Source organism: Trachinotus anak, unplaced genomic scaffold, assembly GCF_046630095.1.
Source record: "Trachinotus anak isolate AG129_WGS33_773 ecotype Australia unplaced genomic scaffold, CSIRO_AGI_Tana_v1 ptg000032l, whole genome shotgun sequence".
NCBI lineage: Eukaryota > Metazoa > Chordata > Actinopteri > Carangiformes > Carangidae > Trachinotus > Trachinotus anak.
This window is the reverse complement of record NW_027273883.1, coordinates 20749123-20771017: the sequence shown is the minus strand read 5'-3', so window position 1 is coordinate 20771017 and position 21895 is coordinate 20749123. Positions and strand designations below refer to the sequence as shown.

At 40.5% G+C, this 21895-nt stretch overlaps 2 protein-coding genes across 3 annotated transcripts; both read right to left on the bottom strand.

Annotated features, from left to right (window-relative positions):
- Positions 1-5: 5 nt before the first annotated feature.
- LOC139612846 (B-cell receptor CD22-like) lies at positions 6-5705 on the bottom strand. The gene is made up of 11 exons (XM_071468924.1): positions 5649-5705; positions 5499-5551; positions 4983-5318; positions 4657-4881; positions 3543-3821; positions 2453-2740; positions 2229-2307; positions 1739-1769; positions 1312-1479; positions 1111-1220; positions 6-322 (listed from the first exon to the last, which is right to left on the bottom strand). Exons 2-11 carry the CDS (start codon positions 5536-5538, stop codon positions 274-276), a joined length of 1605 nt encoding a protein of 534 aa, XP_071325025.1. The 5' UTR covers positions 5539-5551; positions 5649-5705; the 3' UTR covers positions 6-273.
- Positions 5706-7603: 1898 nt separating this feature from the next.
- LOC139613756 (sialic acid-binding Ig-like lectin 10) lies at positions 7604-19156 on the bottom strand. 2 transcript variants are annotated; one of them, XM_071470606.1, is made up of 19 exons: positions 17918-19156; positions 17742-17805; positions 16811-16909; positions 16522-16633; positions 16287-16432; positions 16056-16176; positions 15646-15782; positions 15144-15266; positions 14638-14784; positions 13602-13707; positions 13060-13223; positions 12371-12520; positions 12058-12189; positions 10886-10967; positions 9794-9842; positions 9518-9604; positions 9249-9382; positions 8727-8843; positions 7604-8284 (listed from the first exon to the last, which is right to left on the bottom strand). In XM_071470606.1, the coding sequence occupies exons 2-18, from the start codon at positions 17788-17790 to the stop codon at positions 8741-8743; spliced, it is 1941 nt and encodes a 646-aa protein (XP_071326707.1). In that variant the 5' UTR covers positions 17791-17805; positions 17918-19156; the 3' UTR covers positions 7604-8284; positions 8727-8740. The 2 variants fall into 2 exon arrangements, with proteins under 2 accessions (XP_071326707.1, XP_071326708.1); XM_071470607.1 differs by having other exon boundaries at positions 7604-8265.
- Positions 19157-21895: the final 2739 nt, after the last annotated feature.

Below are 21895 nucleotides of genomic sequence, written 5' to 3'. Positions count from 1 at the left end.
GAGTCTTGTATCACATTTATTCTTTACTGACTTTCTGTACATTATTGCACACAATAGTTACACTGTATCATGCAGTATGCCAGACACAATACAAAGCTATAAAGTCAGACATCTGATGTTCAGCGACTTTTTATTTAATTTATTTTTTTATTTTTCAAAAATAAAAAAACAATCCAAAACACAATAACATAGTAATATAAATACATCATAAATAAGTAAGTATAACGAAAGACATGTTCAACTGTTGCTGATGCAGTTGCACAAAGGTCTGGATCAGTCGGATGTAACCACTGTTGCGTAGATCACAGATTCATCTTTGGACCTGAGGAGAAAATGATGGTATTAGTAGTTTTTCTGTACCTTCCCTGATAACGACAGATTAATAGCAGCTATCACACCTTGCACCACATCCATATGCTTCAGCCAAGCATTTGTTTTTATTCCTATTGCTGCTGTGCAGTTTAAGTTCAGCATTGTTATCATCAGTAGATACCTGTAAGGACACTGAGGTCATGTCCTCTGGAATAATATGTATGGCAATCTGTGTAATATTTTATTACCAGAGAGGGAGTTTCCATTCCAATACATGTATCACACATGTTAATAATGTTATTTTAAACTAGATTGCATATCTTTACTGCAGGGAGATAAATGTCTACAGAAAACATAACTGAAAGGTTTTATGGAGTTTTCAGGGTGAAGACTGGTTCAGAGGAAGTGTGACTTCTAATAAATTCAATGCAGGGATGCAGGTGATGAGGAAGTGGGACTGAAGTTATTATTAGCCATGGAGTCAATAATCTCTTCAGTGGTGCGGATGGTTAATGATGGAGAGGAATCAGTCAGTGAGTCAGTCAGTCAGTCAGTCAGTCGTGACCTCAGTTATTGTAAGATCCTGTCTACAGATCTGGTCATCAACACAAGGAAGTTTCCATTTTTACTCAGTCAAGATCAAAGGTGTGGTTGTTTTTGTGTTCTGTGTTATTTTGTAAGTAAATTTACGATTGTACAGTAACAGTGATATCAAGTGTAAGGATATGAACGAGACTTGACTGACAGTGAATGAAAAGATGCTGTGATGCTTCAGTAATGTTTGGACAGTAAACCTACCAGGAGTCTTGTGGAGCTCTGCTGTTGTTTATATGATGTTTGCGACTCAGGTTTCGGGGTTTGATGTTAACTGCTGAGTAGGTAACTTCAGCTTCATAAGAAGCGGTGACCTGAGGGGAGAGGAGGAGTGGAAGGAATTTTTTCAAAATCTCGCTTAATGTCTCTTGCATCTGAACATTCATGTTTGTGCATCATATTTACATTTTCATGATGTGAGTTCCTCTGTGAATGAGAAGTGACGTCTGGAGCAGCAACAGGAGGAGAAGTGGGTGGAAATGTGTGAATGTTGGCATAAACAGTGTCAGTCTGAACTTCTCTGTCTGAAGAGCTCGAGCCTTTTCCTCTGAGCCTGGAGTCAAACACGGTGTGCTGCAGAGGAAATAACAAAAGGCAGTTTTTGCTGCATTTTAGGTACTTTTGTTCTGACCCCACTAAAACAGTGTTACTGTGAGACATCATAGGATTAGAAATAAAAATTCATAATTTAAAAAAAGCCACTTCACTTCTTCAAAGACACTGAAAATGATATTATAATTGTTTCTGTTTAAATGGGAAGTCGAAATATCCCCCCGCTAGCATCACTGACAGTTAATCATAAGATTTGATTACTCTTATTGGATGTACTCACTTTTTCCTCTGCATGGGTTCTGTGTTTCCTCCTGCCACAAAAACACAACAAAAACAAAAAATATATAAATCAGTAAATATGAAAAAACACAACTGTTCCTAGACTCAGAACAGAGCAACATGAGTTGTTGGTCAATCTTGTGGTTTCCCATTTCAGAGAAGTTCTGTAATAATGGGAAACACAGCAGCTTGACATATAAACTGCTTTTGAACACACTCACATTTTACTGACCATCTGTATCAGAGGGGAGCTAACGTCATGTCAAAAAACTAAGGGGTTAAAAGGTGGTGACCAAGCAGAGAGTTAAGATCACGCACACACACACACACACACACACACACACACACACGCAGCCATGACAACATTTGGTGAAACACGTAAAAAAAGTTACACATGATGTGGAAAAAGATCTATAGAAAAAATGCAATGATACAAAAAACTAAAAATAACACAAGTCTCTCTGTCACACTTTCATTACTCATTGACTCACCAAAAAAAAAGAAGCATTATCAAAAGTACCACAATAACAAAGGCTCCAACTGCGGCTAAGACTGGGACGAGCTGGCTGCCTGAGGAGAAACACACAGTGGGGTCAGATTACTGTGGGTAGAAGCTGAGGCACTGCTGCTTTGCGTCACTTTAAACTCTTCTCTGTTGGAGATAATTATTCATCTCCATGACTGTAAAAAGTAATTTTTCCATAGTGACACAAACCTTGCTCTGCCGTCATGGTCAGCAGCATCTCATTGGAGTTGCCCTCGCCCACACTGTTGCTGGCCTGGCAGAGGTAGAGTCCAGTGTGGGACGCCTTCATAGAGGGAAGAGACAGCACCTGTCCTGAGCCCACCTGGAGCATGGAGCTGGAGCCGGGTTCATCTGTCCTCTTGTACCAGGTGTAGTTGACTGTGGCGGGGTTCGCCACACTGCTGCAGGTCAGATTCACACTGCCGCCCTCAACAACACGTGGCGGATTTGCAGAAACTGAAATGTTTGTTGGACGGTCTGAAAAGAAGAACAAACATTTTTTTAAATGGTTTTATTCTAAACGAGACAAGAGAGATAATGTGCTTTCTAGATCTGCACTTGTTTCTTGTGAGATAACGCACACATTCACCTCTTCAAGCGTCTAGAAGTCCTTCAAATAAAACATTGTTGAGCTGCTCACAACTAAGGCTGTGCTACCTTAGGCTGTGATCAGGGGTCACAATTAATTTATTTGAAAGGGACACAAGCCAGAAATGTTGGGGACCACTCAGTCAGCGGATGCTCTTTAGGCTGGACTACTTTTTTTGTCAAAATATTTCAGTCTTATTGGCAGAATTTTCTCCAAAAGTTAACAATTTCTTCCAAACATGATCTCTAACTTGTGTATTTCATGAGAGATGACTTTTCCAAAATAATCAGGTCTTTGTATTTGAATTCTTTCCCCTTTTAAGATGATCAATATTAGGAGGTTGATTTATATGTGTATGCTACTGTGCAAATATGAACATTTTTTATCAGCACTTCCTCTCCAGCTGACTGAGTCTCTCATAGTGTCAGTACTTCATCCTGATGAAAAAGAGACAGGCAGACTGGGAATAATAAACCAGTGGAAGTTATTCTATCAGGTAACTGAGTGTTTCCTGCTTTTAATCACTTGTTACTGTGAGGGTGAACTTTTGACACCTCCTGAACGCAACATGAGAAATGCGGAACTTCTGTGTTTACACTGTGTTCCTGTATCCATAGTGTCACAATATCTGTAACAAATGAAAAGACACTGGAAACCAGACCTGTCAGTGTAACGTCTCATCGTACTTACACTGGACATCAAGGTGAATCTCAGTAGAGTTTATCAAGTCAACGCCCCTCCGGCTGATATTATTCCAGGCCTGACAGAGGTACAGTCCACTGAGGCTGGGCTGGATGTCAGAGATGGTGTGGTTCTGTCCTGAGCTGATAAACTGTCCGTCCTTATACAGGCTGTATCCACTTGGTGTCACAGGTGGGTTGGCTTCACTGCTGCAGGTGAAAGTCGCTGAACTTCCCTGGACGACGTCTCCTGATGGACTCACCGACAGTGTTACTCTCTTAGGAGCATCTGATTGAGAGACGGTCAGGACGTTCAGCCACAGAGTTGAACAAATGAACTCTGATCCTCAGGACTGAGGCATAACGAGAAGTGCAGTGTGTTTTTCTTTCATTTTTCATCTCACAGTAGCTGATCTACACTAAACAACCCAAACATCAATTAATTTGATATAGTTTGTAATGCAATAATTTAGTTAGTTATTTTATTGTGAAAGAGGAAATTGTTTCTATGTCTATGATCAGAATCATATTTATTTTTAAAAGGTGGCTAACATGACATAAGATTATGTAAATCCAGAGTTTAAAAACATAAAAACAAAACTAATAGAATACTAAATAAATACTAAAAAAATACCCAGAAGAACTAAAAAGAACTCAACAAGGAAAACTGAGAACATTAGAGAAACCAGGATTACTGCCTCCACCAACCCTCCACATCTGTCCAGACTCATATAATACATGTAGTGAGGACTTTGAAGGAAAGATATATATAAAAGTATATTTGCAGAACATTATGATGTCACAGTGAAGTTGACCTTTGACCTTTTGGATACAAAATTTCATTACTTCATCATTTTATCCTTAGACATTTGTGTTAAATTGTGTTATGAATTCTTGACCTTTGACCTTTGACCACCAAATTTTAACCAGTTCATCTTTGAGTCCAAGTGAATGTTTGTGCCAGACGTAATGAAATTTCCTGATAAATTGAGTTAGTGACGGCTGAATTCCATTTAGCTGCTTCAGCCTCCCTGTCGTGGCTTCCTGGGACGCTTGAAAAGACGGGAGCCACGTCTGCTGTGAAAAAAAGCTGAATTCAGCTTCAGTGTTAATTGTGCACTTACATTGAACGTTCAGAGCCACCGGGTTAGATCTGACTGTGATTTGCTCCAAGGCGGCACAGTCGTACAGCCCGGCATCCTCTCTTCTGGCCTGGAAGACTTGTTTTGGTACAAGTTGTCCATCTCTAAACCAGACAATGTTTGTAGGTGTTGGGCAACCTGTCACACAGGTCAGGCTGACAGTGTCTCCCTCTGTCACAGTGCTCGGCTGTACAACAGTGGTTAACTCTGGTCCAGGAACACAAACATCCATTTTACACATTTTACTAAAACCTTACTAAAACCTAATTTCATGACAAAGTTACCCCATTGCATTATTTCGTTGTTACCTTTTACGGAGAAATCAATGTAGGTCTGACTGGTCCACCGGTTCAGTGTTGTCGTAAAACTAAAAAAGTACGCTCCTTCATCAGCGTGTCGGACATTTTTGATCTCCAGATCACAGTTACCATTTTTGTTGCCCACATATGAGTAGTCTGGGGGTGAAGGGAGACTAGAAAGGGCAGTCAGCCTCCACTTGCCAGATATATAGTGGGCTTTAGACCACCACACTGAAGTGACAAAATGACCGGGAGGGTAGTTATAGCGGCATTTTATAACTACTGATGTCCCTTTCAAAGCACATTGATTTTCAAAGGCCACACCCCAACTTCCACTCCAAACACCTTTGGACAAAAACAATGAAAGACACACTTTCAGTTAAATTTGGTTGTAGCTCTAGTTACCACAGGCACTGGTAACATCATATGAAATGTATTTAATTGTATGCAAAAATTATAAGCAGAGGTTGTATATGATCAAAGAAAGTTTCCTCACATTACATTAAAAAGGGTACGTTTCCTTACCAGGCAAAAAACCCAGCACCAACAGAATCCAACTCTCCATTATGAAAATCAACCTGGGACATGATGATTCAAGACACAGTTCATTACTTTCAATCAGTGGACAGAAAAATCTCTATAAAGTGTCAGTGGATCAAAGTTTAAAGTACTCACCAGCTGTAGCAATTTTGCTTAATGCTGATTGACAAGAAGATTTTATGGAGTAAAAAGCAGAAGTGGGAGTGTGTCCCCTCCCTACTTCCTCTCATTATACGTGATCATTACAAGTTATGCAGCCTCCAATAATGTCATCTGAACTTAAAGAAACACACACAAATGTGAGGTATCTGAGGAAACACGTGTGGCAGATGTTTATTGACCTCAATGGTTCAGATTTGTGAGCATTAAACACTTAGTAAATGCTACGAAAATGCAGTGAAAATCTCTGTTCTCAGTGCAGTGCATAAATGACTGCAACCTGAGGGGAGAAATAAAAACCGTGGGTTCATAAAACATAATGACTAAATATGATTTTATAGTTGTTTATAGTTTTTAGCATGATACCCAACAGAATTGCAGCTTCATATCAAGAAAGAAAATGTCACAATTTATATGTGATTGTGACACATTTGTTGCGCCGCTGATGTGGGTTAGACAGGTTTAGCCAACAGGCTTATATCTGCTGCTGGTCAGTATTTTTTTGAAATTGTTTAAAATGTGACAGTCTTGTCTGTGGTGTAAGATGCCATGACTGAAATATCAAAAAAAAAACAAACCCAAAAACACTAACAGTTGAGCAACACGTTGAAAGAGTGCTCTTACACGATCAGTGTCATTGTGGAAAAACCCAAACAATTAGTAGGATATTACAATCCACAGTCCCACATCTGTAGTGATGAAACAGTCACATAAGTTGTGACGTCTTTCACATTGTCCCCTGAGGATGTCCTGGGCAGCCTCAGCAGGACACTGGCTGGATGAAGTTCACCTGGGCTATAAAAGCTGGTCGTTGCGCTCCTTTGCTCTCTCTTCCAACTGTTGACATCCACTTTGTATCATCACCTTCACAGCACATGTACCACTCATCCATACACTGCTTTCATGGCTGATTTCCACAACACTTTGTTTATTCGTGTTACTTTTAGTTGCAGTGAATTGTTTGTTATATAACCTTTACATTGACTCCATGATGTCACATTTCCTGAGCCAGTCTGTGACAAAGGAGATTAGTGTGTGAGTGATTTCTGACATGGCTCGGAGTAGTTTTTTCTCCCTTCCCTTGTGTTTCCCTGTGTCTCTCCCGTTCTCCCTTATGGCTCCTCCTCCCTTGCGTGTGTTGTGGGCGTGGCTACCTGTCCTGGCTCCTGGCAGTCCTGCACACCTGAGGGCATTGTTACTCATTTCCTACTGTTCATGTACTCCAGCTCACCCTTCACTTCTCACCCGACTGTCCAGTTTGCGTCAATGATAGTAACTCTCTATGCTACCAAGTATTTGTATTTTGAAAATTTCTCTCGTGTTCTCTCTTGTGCTCTTTACTAATCGATTCATTCATCAATTCGACCTCATTCAACTCTTTTTCCTAATAAATATCTCACCAACACTCAAACTGGGTCCAAATATTACCTGAACCATTACAATTTCTTTGCAAGAAATCTATTTCTGTGTCTGAGGGGTTATCTCATGATGACCTCATCAACCTTTACTTTGAGTCTATTAAGTAAGTCTGGTATATAATTAGCCTATTAATTAGCCTATAAATCGCTTAATAGCGTACGGCCTAAGCATATCTTTGACTTGCATCCACACTATGAACCTGTAGACCAGTCCACTGCTTAGTGTTCCTGGGGTTAAAGCAAGAAAGGATGAAGCCACATTCACTATACTGTAATTCCTCAGATCCTGGCTACTTTTAAAAACATGCTAAAGAGTTGTATCTCTGCTTTTAATTGCTGCTTTTTATTTTTCTATGCTCTGTTCTGTTTCTCTGTTATTTAAAGCACTTTGTGTATGATATGTGCTGAACAAAGAGGTATAGATAACGGATGGATGGATGGTTTCATGTTTCAATAGTGTGTGAGCTGCAAAGAAAAAAAAAAAACATACATACAAACATACAGTCAAGTTATAACATTTGTTTTATTTTTCTTTAGTGTAACAAACTACAACATGTAATTTACATTATTGCTGATTTAGCCTACACTACATAAAAATGGAAACAATGATTTAATGGGCACAAGCTGCATAAACTGAATAAATCAGAACAAGCCTGTTAAGGACATCGTTGAATGCAGTGTAGAAATGTATGTGTCAAATATAACATATTCTTTACAGATGTCAGGTTTTTGTCCATTATTATGATTAATAACACACTTTCATTTTATTGGAGGTAACATAATTATGGATGCAAAGGTTAATGCAGCAAACAGTCAGATAGTGCCATCTACATATTCTTAGTTGCAAATTTCAGTGTCACACATTAACTAAAAAGCAACAGTAGCTATAACCTGTACTGTGGATATGAATGCAAGTGAAATGGCTGTAGGTGTTGATGCTCCTTTCACCTTTACCCTTGAGGACTTTCACTTTGTCAGACATCATGCTGTGGTAAGATGCATAGTAAAAACAGGAAAGACATGCAACACAGTGCAGAGGCTGGACTCCCACTCAGCAGCAAGACCACATGTTGCCTTCATGGTCTGAAGAACCACGGAGAATCCCTTAACAACATGTCTGACCTGTAACAGGTAGGGCATCTTTAGAGTTCACAAGGAGCAGTTTCTGACTTCCTCTGGACGGATGCAGGGGTGCTGTGTTGTACAGATGAGGGGGAACATAGGAGGAGGCAGTGGGGAATAACAAGAGCAGAAACATGAGTAGTGAACACAAATGACTGTATTACAGAACAATAGAGCATAATGTGATTATAATAATTCAATGATTATTTCATTCAGCTGTTTTAATGTTTATTCCTGCATGGTTTTAGTTGTTGCACCACAGAGTTGCTTCATATATGGTACATTATTAAGATAAACAGCTAAGTTTGTTGGTTTTTAATCCTTTAATCCTTTTTCTTTCTAAGGGGCACAATTTTGCTGGATTATTGTAAAATCTCAACCATTTTGAGCATAATACTGTATGTGGGTGATAATAGTACTGACATGTTCCAGTGTGTACACAATAAGAAAGTATACAGCAACATAAAAACAGGACAGAATTGAGGTCTGTAGACATTACTTTAAGCTTTTGTACCTGATTCCTTGTGTTCAGTGGCGAGGCTGGGGCAGTAAGGTGTAAACAACTTTGGAGGAGTCCTTTGGTTTTTTATCACCACCTAGTGGCAGGTTGTGGACCTGCACCTGGTCTCCACTGACCCGACATCAACAACGAACAGAAACCATATGAGCTCATGTGGACATCTGACTCAGATTATATCATAAACAGAGATATTATTTCATGAGTCAAAACTGGGACGAGAGATTTATTGTCCTCTCACAAACAGAAGAAGGTGCTGAAGATGAGAGGGGGAACGAAACAGACCAAAGAGAAGGTGATGAAAGAAGAATAAAGAAGAAAGCAAGAGGGAGATGGGAGGAATAAGCCAATGTAGTTGTAAAATAAAATTTGCAAGACATGAAACAGTAGAGTGCAGATGGTGCAGATGGGAGACAGAAGATGACAGAACGTCAGTATAAAAAAAAAGAGGAAGAAGAAAGTTTGAAAGTAAAACAGTCAGACAGGGGGATGACTGAGAGGGAGGAAGATGGGTCGTACCTGGACAACCTGGAGTACTGGACAGTGATGTAGTTGGGGGTGGGGCTGCAAGTTTCAACTTCAGTGATTGGTGGAGCATCCTTTAGAGGAATGATGGAGGGGTGGAAGCTGTCACTCAAGTCATCTGGCTCCTCCTGCACACACACACACACACACACACACATACACAAACACACACACACACACACACACACACACACACACACACACACTTGTTGTATAAGTTATATAAGTTATATAAGACTGAGGTTGTGTACTGAGTCGCTCACCGGTATGTCAGACATCTTGCCCTTTCTCACTGGGAAGTTCTGTTGGGCTGACTCATAGAACATGGTGTCAGCTGTCACTGACGGACGCTGGGGTCACACACACACACGCGCACACACACACACACACACACACACACGCACACACACACACACACACACATACACACATGAGGGAATTAATTAGTATTAAAAAATTTTAAAAATGTCAGCTACGGGTTCAACAAAAATTGAAGATATTAAGATCAATGGAAAATAATAACACGATGATTACTGTACCTTGCTTGCTACTTCTACTGACTCCATGTCTACTCTGTGCATGTTTTTACTGTGAAGACACAGGAACGATTATCAAACCACAACCATGAGATGACTTCTACCACAAAATGATGCAATTAAAACACAAAATTGACTGTTTGAAGATCAACCTCCCTCAAAAACCTATAAAATATAAAAAAAACTCATGCTAATTTAAAAAAACACTACAATGGACATACAGTTATTCAGTATTCCTCCTGAAAACAGGACAAAAACTGTTTTATCATGTGGAAGACTACAGAAATAGCCCATCAAGCAGCGAGTAAACAGCAGTGTACAGTGGTGAACCCTTTAAAATGTTCAATATTTCTGACCTAAAATGTGACCAGATCCTTTTTGAAGGTCCTAAAACGAGATAAAGAGAATCCAACTAATCAAATAGCATAAGTATATAATGCTTCTTCATTTATTTATTGAGCAAAATGATCCAACATTAAACATTGTTGGACAAAGTATGTGAATCTCATGAATTATCAGTTCTTTTCAAGTCAGCATCACGGTTTAGGGTTTGCTTTGCTGTCTCTGGACCAGACTGACTTGCCATCATTGATGGAACTATGAAATTGTTTATTGTATCAGAAAATAAATGTCAGGGTTTCTATCTGTGAACTGAAGCTCACGAGAAAATGGGTCTTGCAGTGAGACAATGAGCCTGAACACATAAACCAGTCTACCAGTCAAAGTTCAGACGTTAACCCAACAGAAATGTTGTGGGAGGACCCGAGGCCAGCTGTTGATTCAGGGAAACCCACCAACATTTGTGAGGAGGAACGAGTGGAAGTGCAGGACTGATCAACAGTTACTGGAAACGTTTGGTTGAAGTTATTGCTCTTCAAGGAGGTCAAACCACTCACTTTTTCCAACAACACATTTACTGTTTGAACATTTTGTTCAATAAATACATAAAAAAGTATGATGGTCTTTGTGTTATTTCTTTAATTTGACTAGAGGACTATGGTGAGGATTTGGTCACATTTCAGGTCAGCTGTTTGTAGAAATATAGAACATTTTATAATTTCATAACCTTTTTAGCAACACTGTACTTCCTGTCACCTGATCATAATGGCCACAGTGAGAGTGATGAGTCCAGCAGACACGCCCACTGCTGACGCCAGGGCAATGACCTTAAGACGACCTGCCGGCAGAGGGATAATAAAGGTTATCAGCATGAAGTAAAAAGAGGAAATGATGCATAAATGAGAGGCGACATGAGATGAACAAAAATAGAAGCACAGCAAGTGAAAAAAGAACAGCTGACATAAAAATAGAACAAGAGAAAGTGAGGAACGGGAAAAGAGCTGTGCATCATCGTGCAGTCGTCTAGACTTGAGACTTGTGTTTCCAGTTCTGATTTCCAAACCCAACTCTACTTCTTCAGCTGTCTAGACTCAAATAGTAGTTTTCCACAACACCTCATCACCTCCTCCTTTCCCCTCATAGAGAGAGGGCTTTACATGACTCACCATGACTCATAGAAAAACAGTCAGGAATCATGAGACCATACACAATCAAGACCAGAGCCTGGACCCCATGCCGTGATAGTGACAGGGAGGTTTCATCACTCATCACTTCAAACTCACAGAAACTTATCCAAACACCCCTTTAACCATAATCTCATATATACACACAAAACAGTTTTAAACAGTCTGAGATAATCAGAAACATAGATGTAAAAATGGGGCAGGAGTGCTTCACTAAGATTATCAGTGACACCTCATCTCTTCCTCTGCACTCCTAAAAGTGACCGTGTTCATTATGACTTAGGAAAAAAGGAGAAAAGTCAGGTAACAGCTCACAACAGTAAATGCAGGAGACTGTCAGGGAACGGTGGTCAGCAGGGACGAAAGACTAACCACAACAGACTGAGTGTGGACGTAACTCTGAATGACACCTTTACAGCTCAGGAAGGTCACCACATTAAAAAAAAACATCCATTGACATCTTTTTTTGTGAAGCAATAATCATTTTCAAAGAAATAAATCCCAGTTTTGTTACTATCACTAAAATCAGCTTTTACTCTTTGGGGCCCGTTTCAGTCAAGGCCAAAGGGGTGGACAGCCAACAAAGCACTGCTAGTGTGGCTTAAAATAAAAGTGAGAGCCTCCACTTCACTGCAGTGTGCTTACAAAGAAGAAATGCATCACTTTTATTGTGACAAAACACAAAGACAGACTGACAAAAAGTCTGAAAGATTAAGAAATATCCGTGCATGAGACTCTACGTACCTCTGACTCGCACAGTGAGGACAGGAGAGCTGTGGGCTCCGATCCGATTCCTGGCCTCACAGTAGTACTGACCGCTCTCTCCGGGGCCGACCTCTGAGAAGGTGAAAACGGGACCGGACTTGGTTCCCCACGCTTCATGAAGAAGCACAGAGAGGGAGAAGATTCACTTACAGTTTCAGATGCAGATAAACAGAGCAGGAGCACAGAGCACATGAGGTTTTACCGACTACAAACGTTTCACCATGGAGAGAGTTAAGTGTTGATGATTTTGTTCTGTTAACCTTGAGTGGAATCACATTTTTAGGATGCTAACATTGTACGGAGCCCCCGTCCAGAGCTAATCGGTGCCATGTGAAGTTGTCCACCGCTGGGTTGGCCTGACTGCTGCAGGTCAACGTCAACGGTCGGCCAGCATCCACCACACTGGAGGGGCGAGCCAGAACTGAGGTGTTCTTAGGAGGATCTAGAGAGAGAGGAAGTGGAATTATTATTATATCGATTATTTTACTGCAGTTTAAATGGGCTTGAAATGTTTTTATTTTTCCAACTGTCATACACATATTCTAAAGGGACCTTTCTACTGTGTTGTGAATCTTTGGGACACAAATTCAGAGGGACAATAATTCATATTCACGGAAAAGAAACAGGGACTGTTGAAGGTGAAGGTCTGGAATCCCTATTGTTCAAATCTGTTTCAAAAAATGGATCCTAACCTGATTTCAGTGTGGTAGATAATTGTTTTACAAAGATACAGTTTAGATAATCTGTGAAAGAATGATCTCTACAGGACACTTTAGAGGTAGCCTACTGATGCATAGAGGAGGGAGAGGTTGGCCAGTACTGATCTGACAATGATCCCAGTGTTGCCACGGAGTAACATGTCTGTGTAAATACTGTACCTATTATACTGATAACAAATATTGGCAAATCCGCTGATAAAAACATTATATGATCTAAATGTAGAGGAGTCGTACACACACATACAACACACCCGCTACTTACAGAGAACAGTGAGACTTGCAACAGGAGAGGTTTGGTATCCTAATCGGTTTGATGCTGTGCAGTAGTACTGACCAGCGTGGTGAGCTCGCACCAAAGGGAACGTCAGGTTCTGAACCGTTCCTTTCGCCAACACCTGATCACCAAGGACACGGTACCAAGCGTACCTGCAGCAGAGAGGGAGGGAGGAGTGAGGGGGTGGTGGCGATAAAATGATTTATAGGGCAACAACAGATTTCTGTATCATTTGAAAATGTATAAATTAAAAATTTGATTGATAACACTGGATTTTGCTTAGGTGAAGAGATATGAATATATATCAACATTTAAATAGTTTAATCCAAATTCTCCAAACTGCTAATTTGCAACCGTAAAGGATAATGAACGATTGAATTTAGATCATTTTAATAGGACGACAAAAAGCTAACACACTTGGAAGGAGCATGAAAAGAAAAAACAGTTTACAGAGTTACACTCAGGTCAGCTCTGGCATGTGTTTGATTCACTACTTGGTAGGAAACTGTCTCCGTGTTGATCCCACACACCTGCTGGCGGGAGGGTTTGCGTGGCTGACACAGCTCAGGTTCACATATGAACCCTCTCTGATGTCACCTCGAGGACTCACCAGCACATGTGTGTTCTTTGGAGAGTCTAAACAGGCAGACAGGGAGAAAAACAGAGACATCATTATTGCATTATGGACATTTTTCTACCACACTGAGCCCATGCCACCAGCGATCAAAAGCTTAATAGTGGCAGCACTGGTGCCGGAACAACATGCAGCGTGGCTGATGTTTCTAATTATTAAGCTAAAGTAGGAAATGTGAAACATACATACAGCCCACAGATCTTTAAGTTTTAGGTATGAAGGAAAGCAGGGATGTAAAAAGGACCGTAGTCAAGAAAAACAGCATAACAATATAATTATTCCAACATAGAATATAAAATCCATTATGCTGTTTTTGATCAGGAAAAAGAAATCTTGATCCCAGACCTACTGAACCAGTTTTATACTGAATTTCATGCCTGCAATGATGCTTCTCTTGTAAATTGTCAGAAAATAGGAAATTTCCTTGAGTGCAAGGCTGTTCAAATTACTGTAAGACCAACAGTCTAAAACCCCAAAACACTCAGTTGGTGGTCACATAACAAAGAACGGCTTTTTAAATCCTTACATTTGAGCAGGTGGAGGCATTTCTGCTAAAAAACAAAAAAAGAAAAAAAAACTTGAACAATTAACTGATTTTGAACATAGCTGCTGATTAATGTTCTGCAGACTGACTTATTAATCACTTCAGATCTACTACATTTTGATCCATATTGTAAAATCAGAAAATCAGAAGACAGAAGGCTGGATTCAGTTTGTATCACTTCCTGTTGAAGCCATTATCCCCATTCCCCTCAAATCAGTTAAATACAGGCAGATTCACACAAGAAGACCTACAGCAGAGTCATACATCCAGTTCTAATATACAAAGGGTTTTTCTTTTACAATCAAAATGAACTTCTGATCTAAGCATGTAGTTTTGATTCTGAACTGTGCTTGTGTCTGACACTTATGAAAACGTGCAACATACTTACAAGTGACATTGAGCTGCAGTGGATTGGAGCGGTCTGTTCCCAGTGAGTTACGGGCTACACAGAAGTACTCTCCTCTGTCTGAGTATTTGAGGTGGGACAGTTGGAGCTGAGGCCTGAAACTATCTGGGATGCTGCCACTCTCCATGTCTGCAGAGCACACACAGACACAGGTGCAGATTAGCACACATATAATTTCACGCTACAGCATAATCCAAATGTCATCTATGTCATCAACCATGCATGAAATATCTACACACTGTGCTTGATTTCCTCCTCCAAAAAAACAAAAAACTTCACCTGCTCATGATCAACAGTCTCTAGGAAAATGTTATTCCACTCTGCTTCAACAAAATCATTAAAGGACCTTCACTGCAGAAATCACGTTTTGTGTAACTATCATCAACAAGCTCATATCTGCTACACAGCTGGTTAATGTGAGCACTGAACAGTTAGTGTCGTGTAGCCATCATGTAGTGTATCAGTAAACAGACTGGACTGTCCTGGACCTTTAAACCATGCAAAGCTCTCCACAGGCGGAGCTGCATCACTACTGCAGGTAAGAGTGACAGACCCCCCCTCGGACACCTCCCCTACTGGAAAGACTGCTATGGAGGTGGAGCGAGGAGCGTCTGAAGGGGAAGAGAGAGAGAGAGAGAGGAAATATATATGAGGAAGAAATGGGGACAAAGAGGCCAGAAGAAAGTGAGTGGAGAGTGGAGTTGAAATAATGCAAAATGTAAATACAGTTTATATTGGAGTACATCAAACAAAGTAGAATTGTTAATACTTCATATGCTATTGAACATATTGTAATAAACATCCTTCTTCTTGAAAATCTTCGTTAAATAGTTTTCAAAGTTTTAGCTGCTTGTGTTTCTGCGTTGTCTCCCAACAACAAAACTCATCAGAGCAATACTTGTGTCTACCAAGTCCCAGATGTAGCTTCCTGCAAGCAGGTTCACGTGTGAAGACACAAACAAGCTTGATTGGTTGATTGAAGTTACTTACGTCCCAGAGCCAGGGAGAGGGGCGGGGACTGTACGTTCTGTGGTGGGATTGGTCGACAGGTGTACCCTCCAGCGTGCTGTTGGTCAAAGCGGTTGATGATCATCCATTTCTCATAGGAGCCAAGGTTTAGGCCGTTCCTGTGTGCAGAGCATCACATCAAATCTACAGTGTAATAAACAAACACCATGTGCAATAACTTCACATACCAACCGTGCAATTATCTGGTGCTATTGTTGTTGTATATTTTGTAAATATCTAATTGTACATATCATGTATTATTTATCTTTTTGTTAATGTTTGTTACCAACATTTGCAGTTTTTTTTTCTTGCACTGTCTACTTTGCAGCTGTAATACTACAAATTTCCCTCCTGCAGGACTAATAAAGGCCATCTTAATCTAATCTTAACACCTGTAGAGTGCGAGACTCCGTCCTGGGGCAGCACATCCTCTGGCCTGGCAGCCTACAAACACCGTCTCCCCGAAGCCAAACATGTTGGCGGGCCTGGCTGGATGCACCTGGACCTGGAGGTCTGGCGTACACACATGCACAGAGAGTCACACATACACAAAACTACTGGCTGGATGAGACCAGCACAGTGTTTCGCCTTCATCGTCACTGTCACGGCTGAGATGAACCTACCTGTGACATCCAGAGTGATGGTGTCAGGGGAGGTCCATCTGCCCAGTGGTTGGTCTGTCTCAAACCTGAAGTGGTACTGGCCCGCATCACTCAGCCTCACACCCCGAATCTGGACTGAACAGCTGGAATAGCTGCCCCCGATGTAGCTGAAATCCAGGATTAAATGATCACACCTTATTTCTAATTCATGTTAGCTTTCATTTCAAAACATTCATCACATCTGCGTGTCTCCCACCGTGTGCGTCCACGGTATGACAGGCTGATCTGGTTTGTGTCGGTGTGGTGGGTGAACTCCCTGCGACCCTCCGCAGACACACGGAACCACATGACTCTCTTCACAGCGTGGCCTGGTGTGCAAGAGGTACAAGAGCTTGGAGCATACTTTGACCATTTTAAGGCTTTATTATTATTATTATCATTATTGCTATTATTATTATTATTATTTTGTGTTTTTTTTTTAAATTTATACCCAATAACTAAACAGAGGATCAAATAAATAAAAGGTTTATGTGTTGCTTTTATACCTGATGGGTAGTCATAACGACAGGGCAGAGTGACAGTTGTTCCTGCCCACACACAGATCTCCCTCCTAGAAAATGACACACTCCACCTGCTCTGGATACCTGCACACACACACACACACACACACACACACACACACACACACACACACACACACACACACACAGGTGTACTAATTTAAAGGCACAAACATACAAAACCAAAAACAGGCCATAAAAACCATGCTCCACCTAAAACCCTAAAGCTCATGCAAAGAACACTGAGCTGAATAGCAGCTCTACACTCTGATGTCTTTTTCACACTTTTTCATCTTCTGCACTAATGTTTTTATTGAAGGCCAGCTCAGATTCCCGAATGAATTAGCATCTAGTGGCTGTTATATCCACAAAATGCTTCCATATAAAATAAAGCCCACTGCAGGTTTAGGGAACAGATATTCGGAAACTAAAAGAAGTGTAAATTTCAGCTGCCCACAAGTGAAAATTTTCCTTCCATGCAGCTCCTCAGAGGAAAACTTGTCAAACCACAGTTCTGCTCAGCTCAGAGAGTGACACATAAAAACGAAGCAGTGAGAACGAGCCTTGATGTGCAGCCGTGGTGTCATCCTGTGCTGCTAACTGCCTGCCTGGCTGACTACCTTGCACAAAAGGGAATCAATACTTATAAATAACCTGAGCGTAAAGGCAAGGGCACCTGGCTACAGAACCTTATGTACATAATGGATCCTATAAGTCAGTCATTCGTGTTTGTAAAAGGTATGTGTGACACCTTTTTGATATAAAAATTTGGAAAAAAATATAAATATGAACAATTAAAGAGTCTGTGAGTTCATCTCTTATCTTTTAAAGTAATAAAACATAAATACACAGTTAAATTTTTCACCTCATGGTGAAAAAAAGTCTAATTTCTCAGATATTTTGTTGTTTTTCTTACCTGGTAAAGCTGTGAGGATGGTGCCCAGAACTAACACACCTGCCAACATCTCAGCTGACACGAGCTGCGTTATGTGACCGGAGAAGGAGAAGATCACAGGGGAGACAGAGGGGTGAACAACATCATAGAAAAATCAGGATAAACAACTTCCAGCTGATTAAATATGAAGTACCCACCTCTTAGAATATCTTCATTCACCTCAGCCAGTCAAACAGAGAGACGTGTGGGATGTGTGCCACCCGTACGCTGATGGAGGTGATTTTTATAGCGATGAGATTTGCATGGTGATCAGAATCGGGTGGTGTGAGGTGAGCAGAGGAGTGGAAAGGGCAGGAGGAGGAGGAGGAGGAGGAGGAGGATGACGAAGAGGAAGTATATGTGTGTCTTTAAAGTAACTTCAGCTGCTCCCTCATCCTCCATCTTTTGAGGTTGTTTCTATTTTCACTTTCTCTTACTTCTCCTTTTGTATGCCTGTGGCAGTTTTAAAGGTCATTTGATTTGATTTCCTAGTTTATGTTACTGTGAAAATGTGACCTCCTTGTGATTTTGTCACTTTCACAACTGTCTCCTTGAAGTGGACGTGAATAACCTGTAGTCTCATGATATAGCAAAAGAGACTAAGAGAAGTCCATTAAAATAACAGAGGAGAGGACTTAAAATACTTATTGTACTGAACAAACCAACAGGAGTCAATGCTGTTTTGTCACATGAGACGTCTGCTGGTGGTGTGATTGTTTCTATATATAACATATATATCTGGAGAGGAACTTAATATGACATTGACATTTTTCTCCTTATAAAGCAGATAGTGAACATGTTATCAATCAGCTGTTTACTTAAACACTCAACAGACAAGTAGTAACATTAGCATCATACAGTGTCCTGTTCCTGGCCATCTGATAAATACAAGTCCAATATTCTCTCACCTTTCAGCTGTATTTTACTCTTCATCAGATATCTGGCTCTTTAGCCTCTAAATGCTCAACTGTGTTCAGCAGCTAACGTTGTCTGTTTGCTGGTTTGTTTTTAATAAGATACATGTTAAAACACAGGATTGTCAATAACAAATGTTTATTGTATGAATTCTCTGATTTAATGAGGTGATGATTCTGCACATCCACAGCAACAGCAGCAGCAGAGAAGCAAATGGTGCATACTCTGAAAAGAGTGTAAATGTGACTAATGTGTGAGCTAACGTGAGGAAGGCGGTATTGATCATATGATGCTATTATTGATATTCAAGACAAGACTTTGTAATGGTATTGATCTGTATCTACTGACACCTTTCAGATCACACACTTGACCCAATGTTCATACAAAACCACTGAATACTGCAACTTTAACTAAATGCTCATTGTCGTCAGTTCAGTGACCAGATTTTGGGTTTGCAAAAGTGAATTAGTCTTCACTCTATTCTGACATAGTCATTGGTGCTTAGACCAACTTAGACCATCATGACTGACTGATGTGTTAAATCAGTCATGTTTATCTGTTAAAAAGACAGACATGCATGGTTCATTTGAGAAATGAATTCAGGCCTGTTGGCGGACATTAATATACATAAGTCAAGCAGACAGACTCAGCAGCCCAGATGTCCTCTCATCCACTGCTCTAATTGAGAATTGTTGGCACTGAAAACTACCCACAACCAGACGTGGGGAGGTTCGAGACCTCTCAGTCAACTGTGTCCACTTAGCCTGATGAGTCTAAATGACTTTAACATCCTACCCTGCCACAACTTGGCCAATAGATGTCAGTTTAGCGTCACGACTCGGCCAATTGGCTACTTACCCGAGCTTTGACCCAGGAATAATGATGATGTACAGTTTAACATTTCAGTCAATCTCTATTCACATGCATCCAAGTAGAGGAAAGAAGGGGGAGTTAACTTCGAGGTTTCACAGATGATATCTTGATCTACATCTGGAAATGAACGCTGACATTTTACTTGTTAGCCAACTGATCAGAGATGATGGAGGGGCCAATATAAGGGATCAGTATTGAAGTTAGGAAACATGGATATATATCCGATTTATATCCTGCTGGATGTTGGGATCTGGAGGCCTCTTTGGTAGGTCTTCACATGTAAACAATATAATTATTAGTGGCTTTAATGTGTATAATGATAATAGTTACATTTTTCATTTGGGTCCTGAAAAAACACTATTTTGAACAAGAGGTCTGCATTATGTTTGGTGGGGAAAATGAGCTCGACTTTGAACTGCAACCCTAATAAGGAACAGAAATCCTCTGGTTGGGAAAGTTACCTTCAAAATATAATCAAAATCCTCAGGATATGAGGTTAAATTAACAATATATTCCAGTTCACAGATTGCTAGGTTGGATTATGGGTTGGGACCCAAAATGGGTCACAGGCCCTCCTCAGCAAGTCTCCACATGACAAGAACTCTTGTATGATTTAATGATCTTGGATCCCAGGGAAAAAAAGTCATTTTGGTCGCTGGCTGAAAAGTTTTAAGAACCTATACTGTTTTTTTCCCCTCAAAATACTGTCTGTATTATGTAGAGTATGAAGAGTGGTGGGCTTTGAGCTTAACCTGTAACCACAAAATGACTTCAAAGGGATCACAGCACACTAATAGGTCAAAGCCTGATGTAATCTTAATCAAAAACAGACTGGACTAAGCGAATGAAGAGAAACAGATGGATGGAGCTAGATTAAGTGTGACTGACCACAAACAGAGAGAGAAAGAGGGTGAGAGAGGGAGGAATGAGAAAATTTGACGGGGTAGGTAGGAGAGAAGGGAAAAAAAAGAGACAAAAACATGATGAGGTAAGGTTGCTATGGAGGAAAGAAAGAACGGAGAGAAAGGAAAAGGAGGGAGAAATAAGACCAGGAAAAGGTTTAAAAGTAGATAAGTGCTAGATTTGTCACAGAAGTGGAAAAGAGTGTCAGAGGGAGCAATAGACAAATGTATGACAACATATCCAATCTTACGGTAGGGAAGGTATCCATCCACTGACCGCAGCCTGCAGGCCAGATGAAGTGTGACCGTCTGGTGGTCAGACTGGACCTGAAGATTTTCCGCTGTTGCAAAACACTTCCTGCCTGCTGTTTTCATGTAATGTGACCGCTCACAGTTTGCTCCCCTGCCATACTTTAAGTTGTACAATATGTTATTTCTATGTTATTCCTTATGCCCACAGATTAGACTCTTGGCTCTCCAGGCCCTCCAACCTTGGACGGACTCCACATAAGCAAATAATGATTTGACTGTCCAACATGTGTTAGTCTTCAAATTGAGTGGTGCTCTCCGCGGGGGAAGTCTGGGCAACAATGACGATGATCAGAGCTACAATCATATCTGACAAGGTGATATGTTGTTTCTGTGCTGTCTTTAAGGAACTCTACATGATGACTTGATGAAGGCGATTTTGCCAAAGAATGACTGAAACCAATGGGGGATTAAACAAAAGACTTAAATGTAGGTGAAGAGAGAGAAGAGTTTTTTCTTAGTTAAACGGATACATCTTATCAATAAAACACACAATATTTAGCCACTGAGACACTTGACTTTCATAAATAGGCCAAACCAAACACTTGATGAATTTTTAAAACTCCTAAATCTTTGAAACCTATTGCAGCACTATTAAATTTACCCTGGTTTTGCTCATTCCTGTCCCATTCACAAACTCTGCTGCAGGGTCGGATTTCTGCTCCTTGTCTGCCAGGGACCTGTCTGTGGCTGCTGTGGTATTCCACGCTGAATGAGTCATGTCTGGTGGTTATTATGGGCAGGCGTTTGGCTCCCCCCTTCTCTCACCCCGTCTAGTGGCAGCAGACAAAATTACATCTTTTTTTGAGGCGCGTCCAACCAAGCTGACTGAGATCAGGTTTTCATTTAACCGATGGCTAGATGAATTAGGTGCACATTTTTGGTCAGTGGTGTAAGAATAGATTGCTGTTTTAACTTCATGTTAGATTGATCATTGTCATTTTCTCATTCAAAAATGAGAGATTATGAAGAAAATGAAGAATATACGTGAATTTAAAGGTCCTTATGCAGATATCTAAACATTGTGCGTGGGGCTAGGTGGTGTTGTTGAGGAGTTGTGTTGATTTGAATTATGAAGGTCTACATGTCTTTTACCAAATTTACCCTCTGAAGCTAAATTTATATTTAACTGATTAT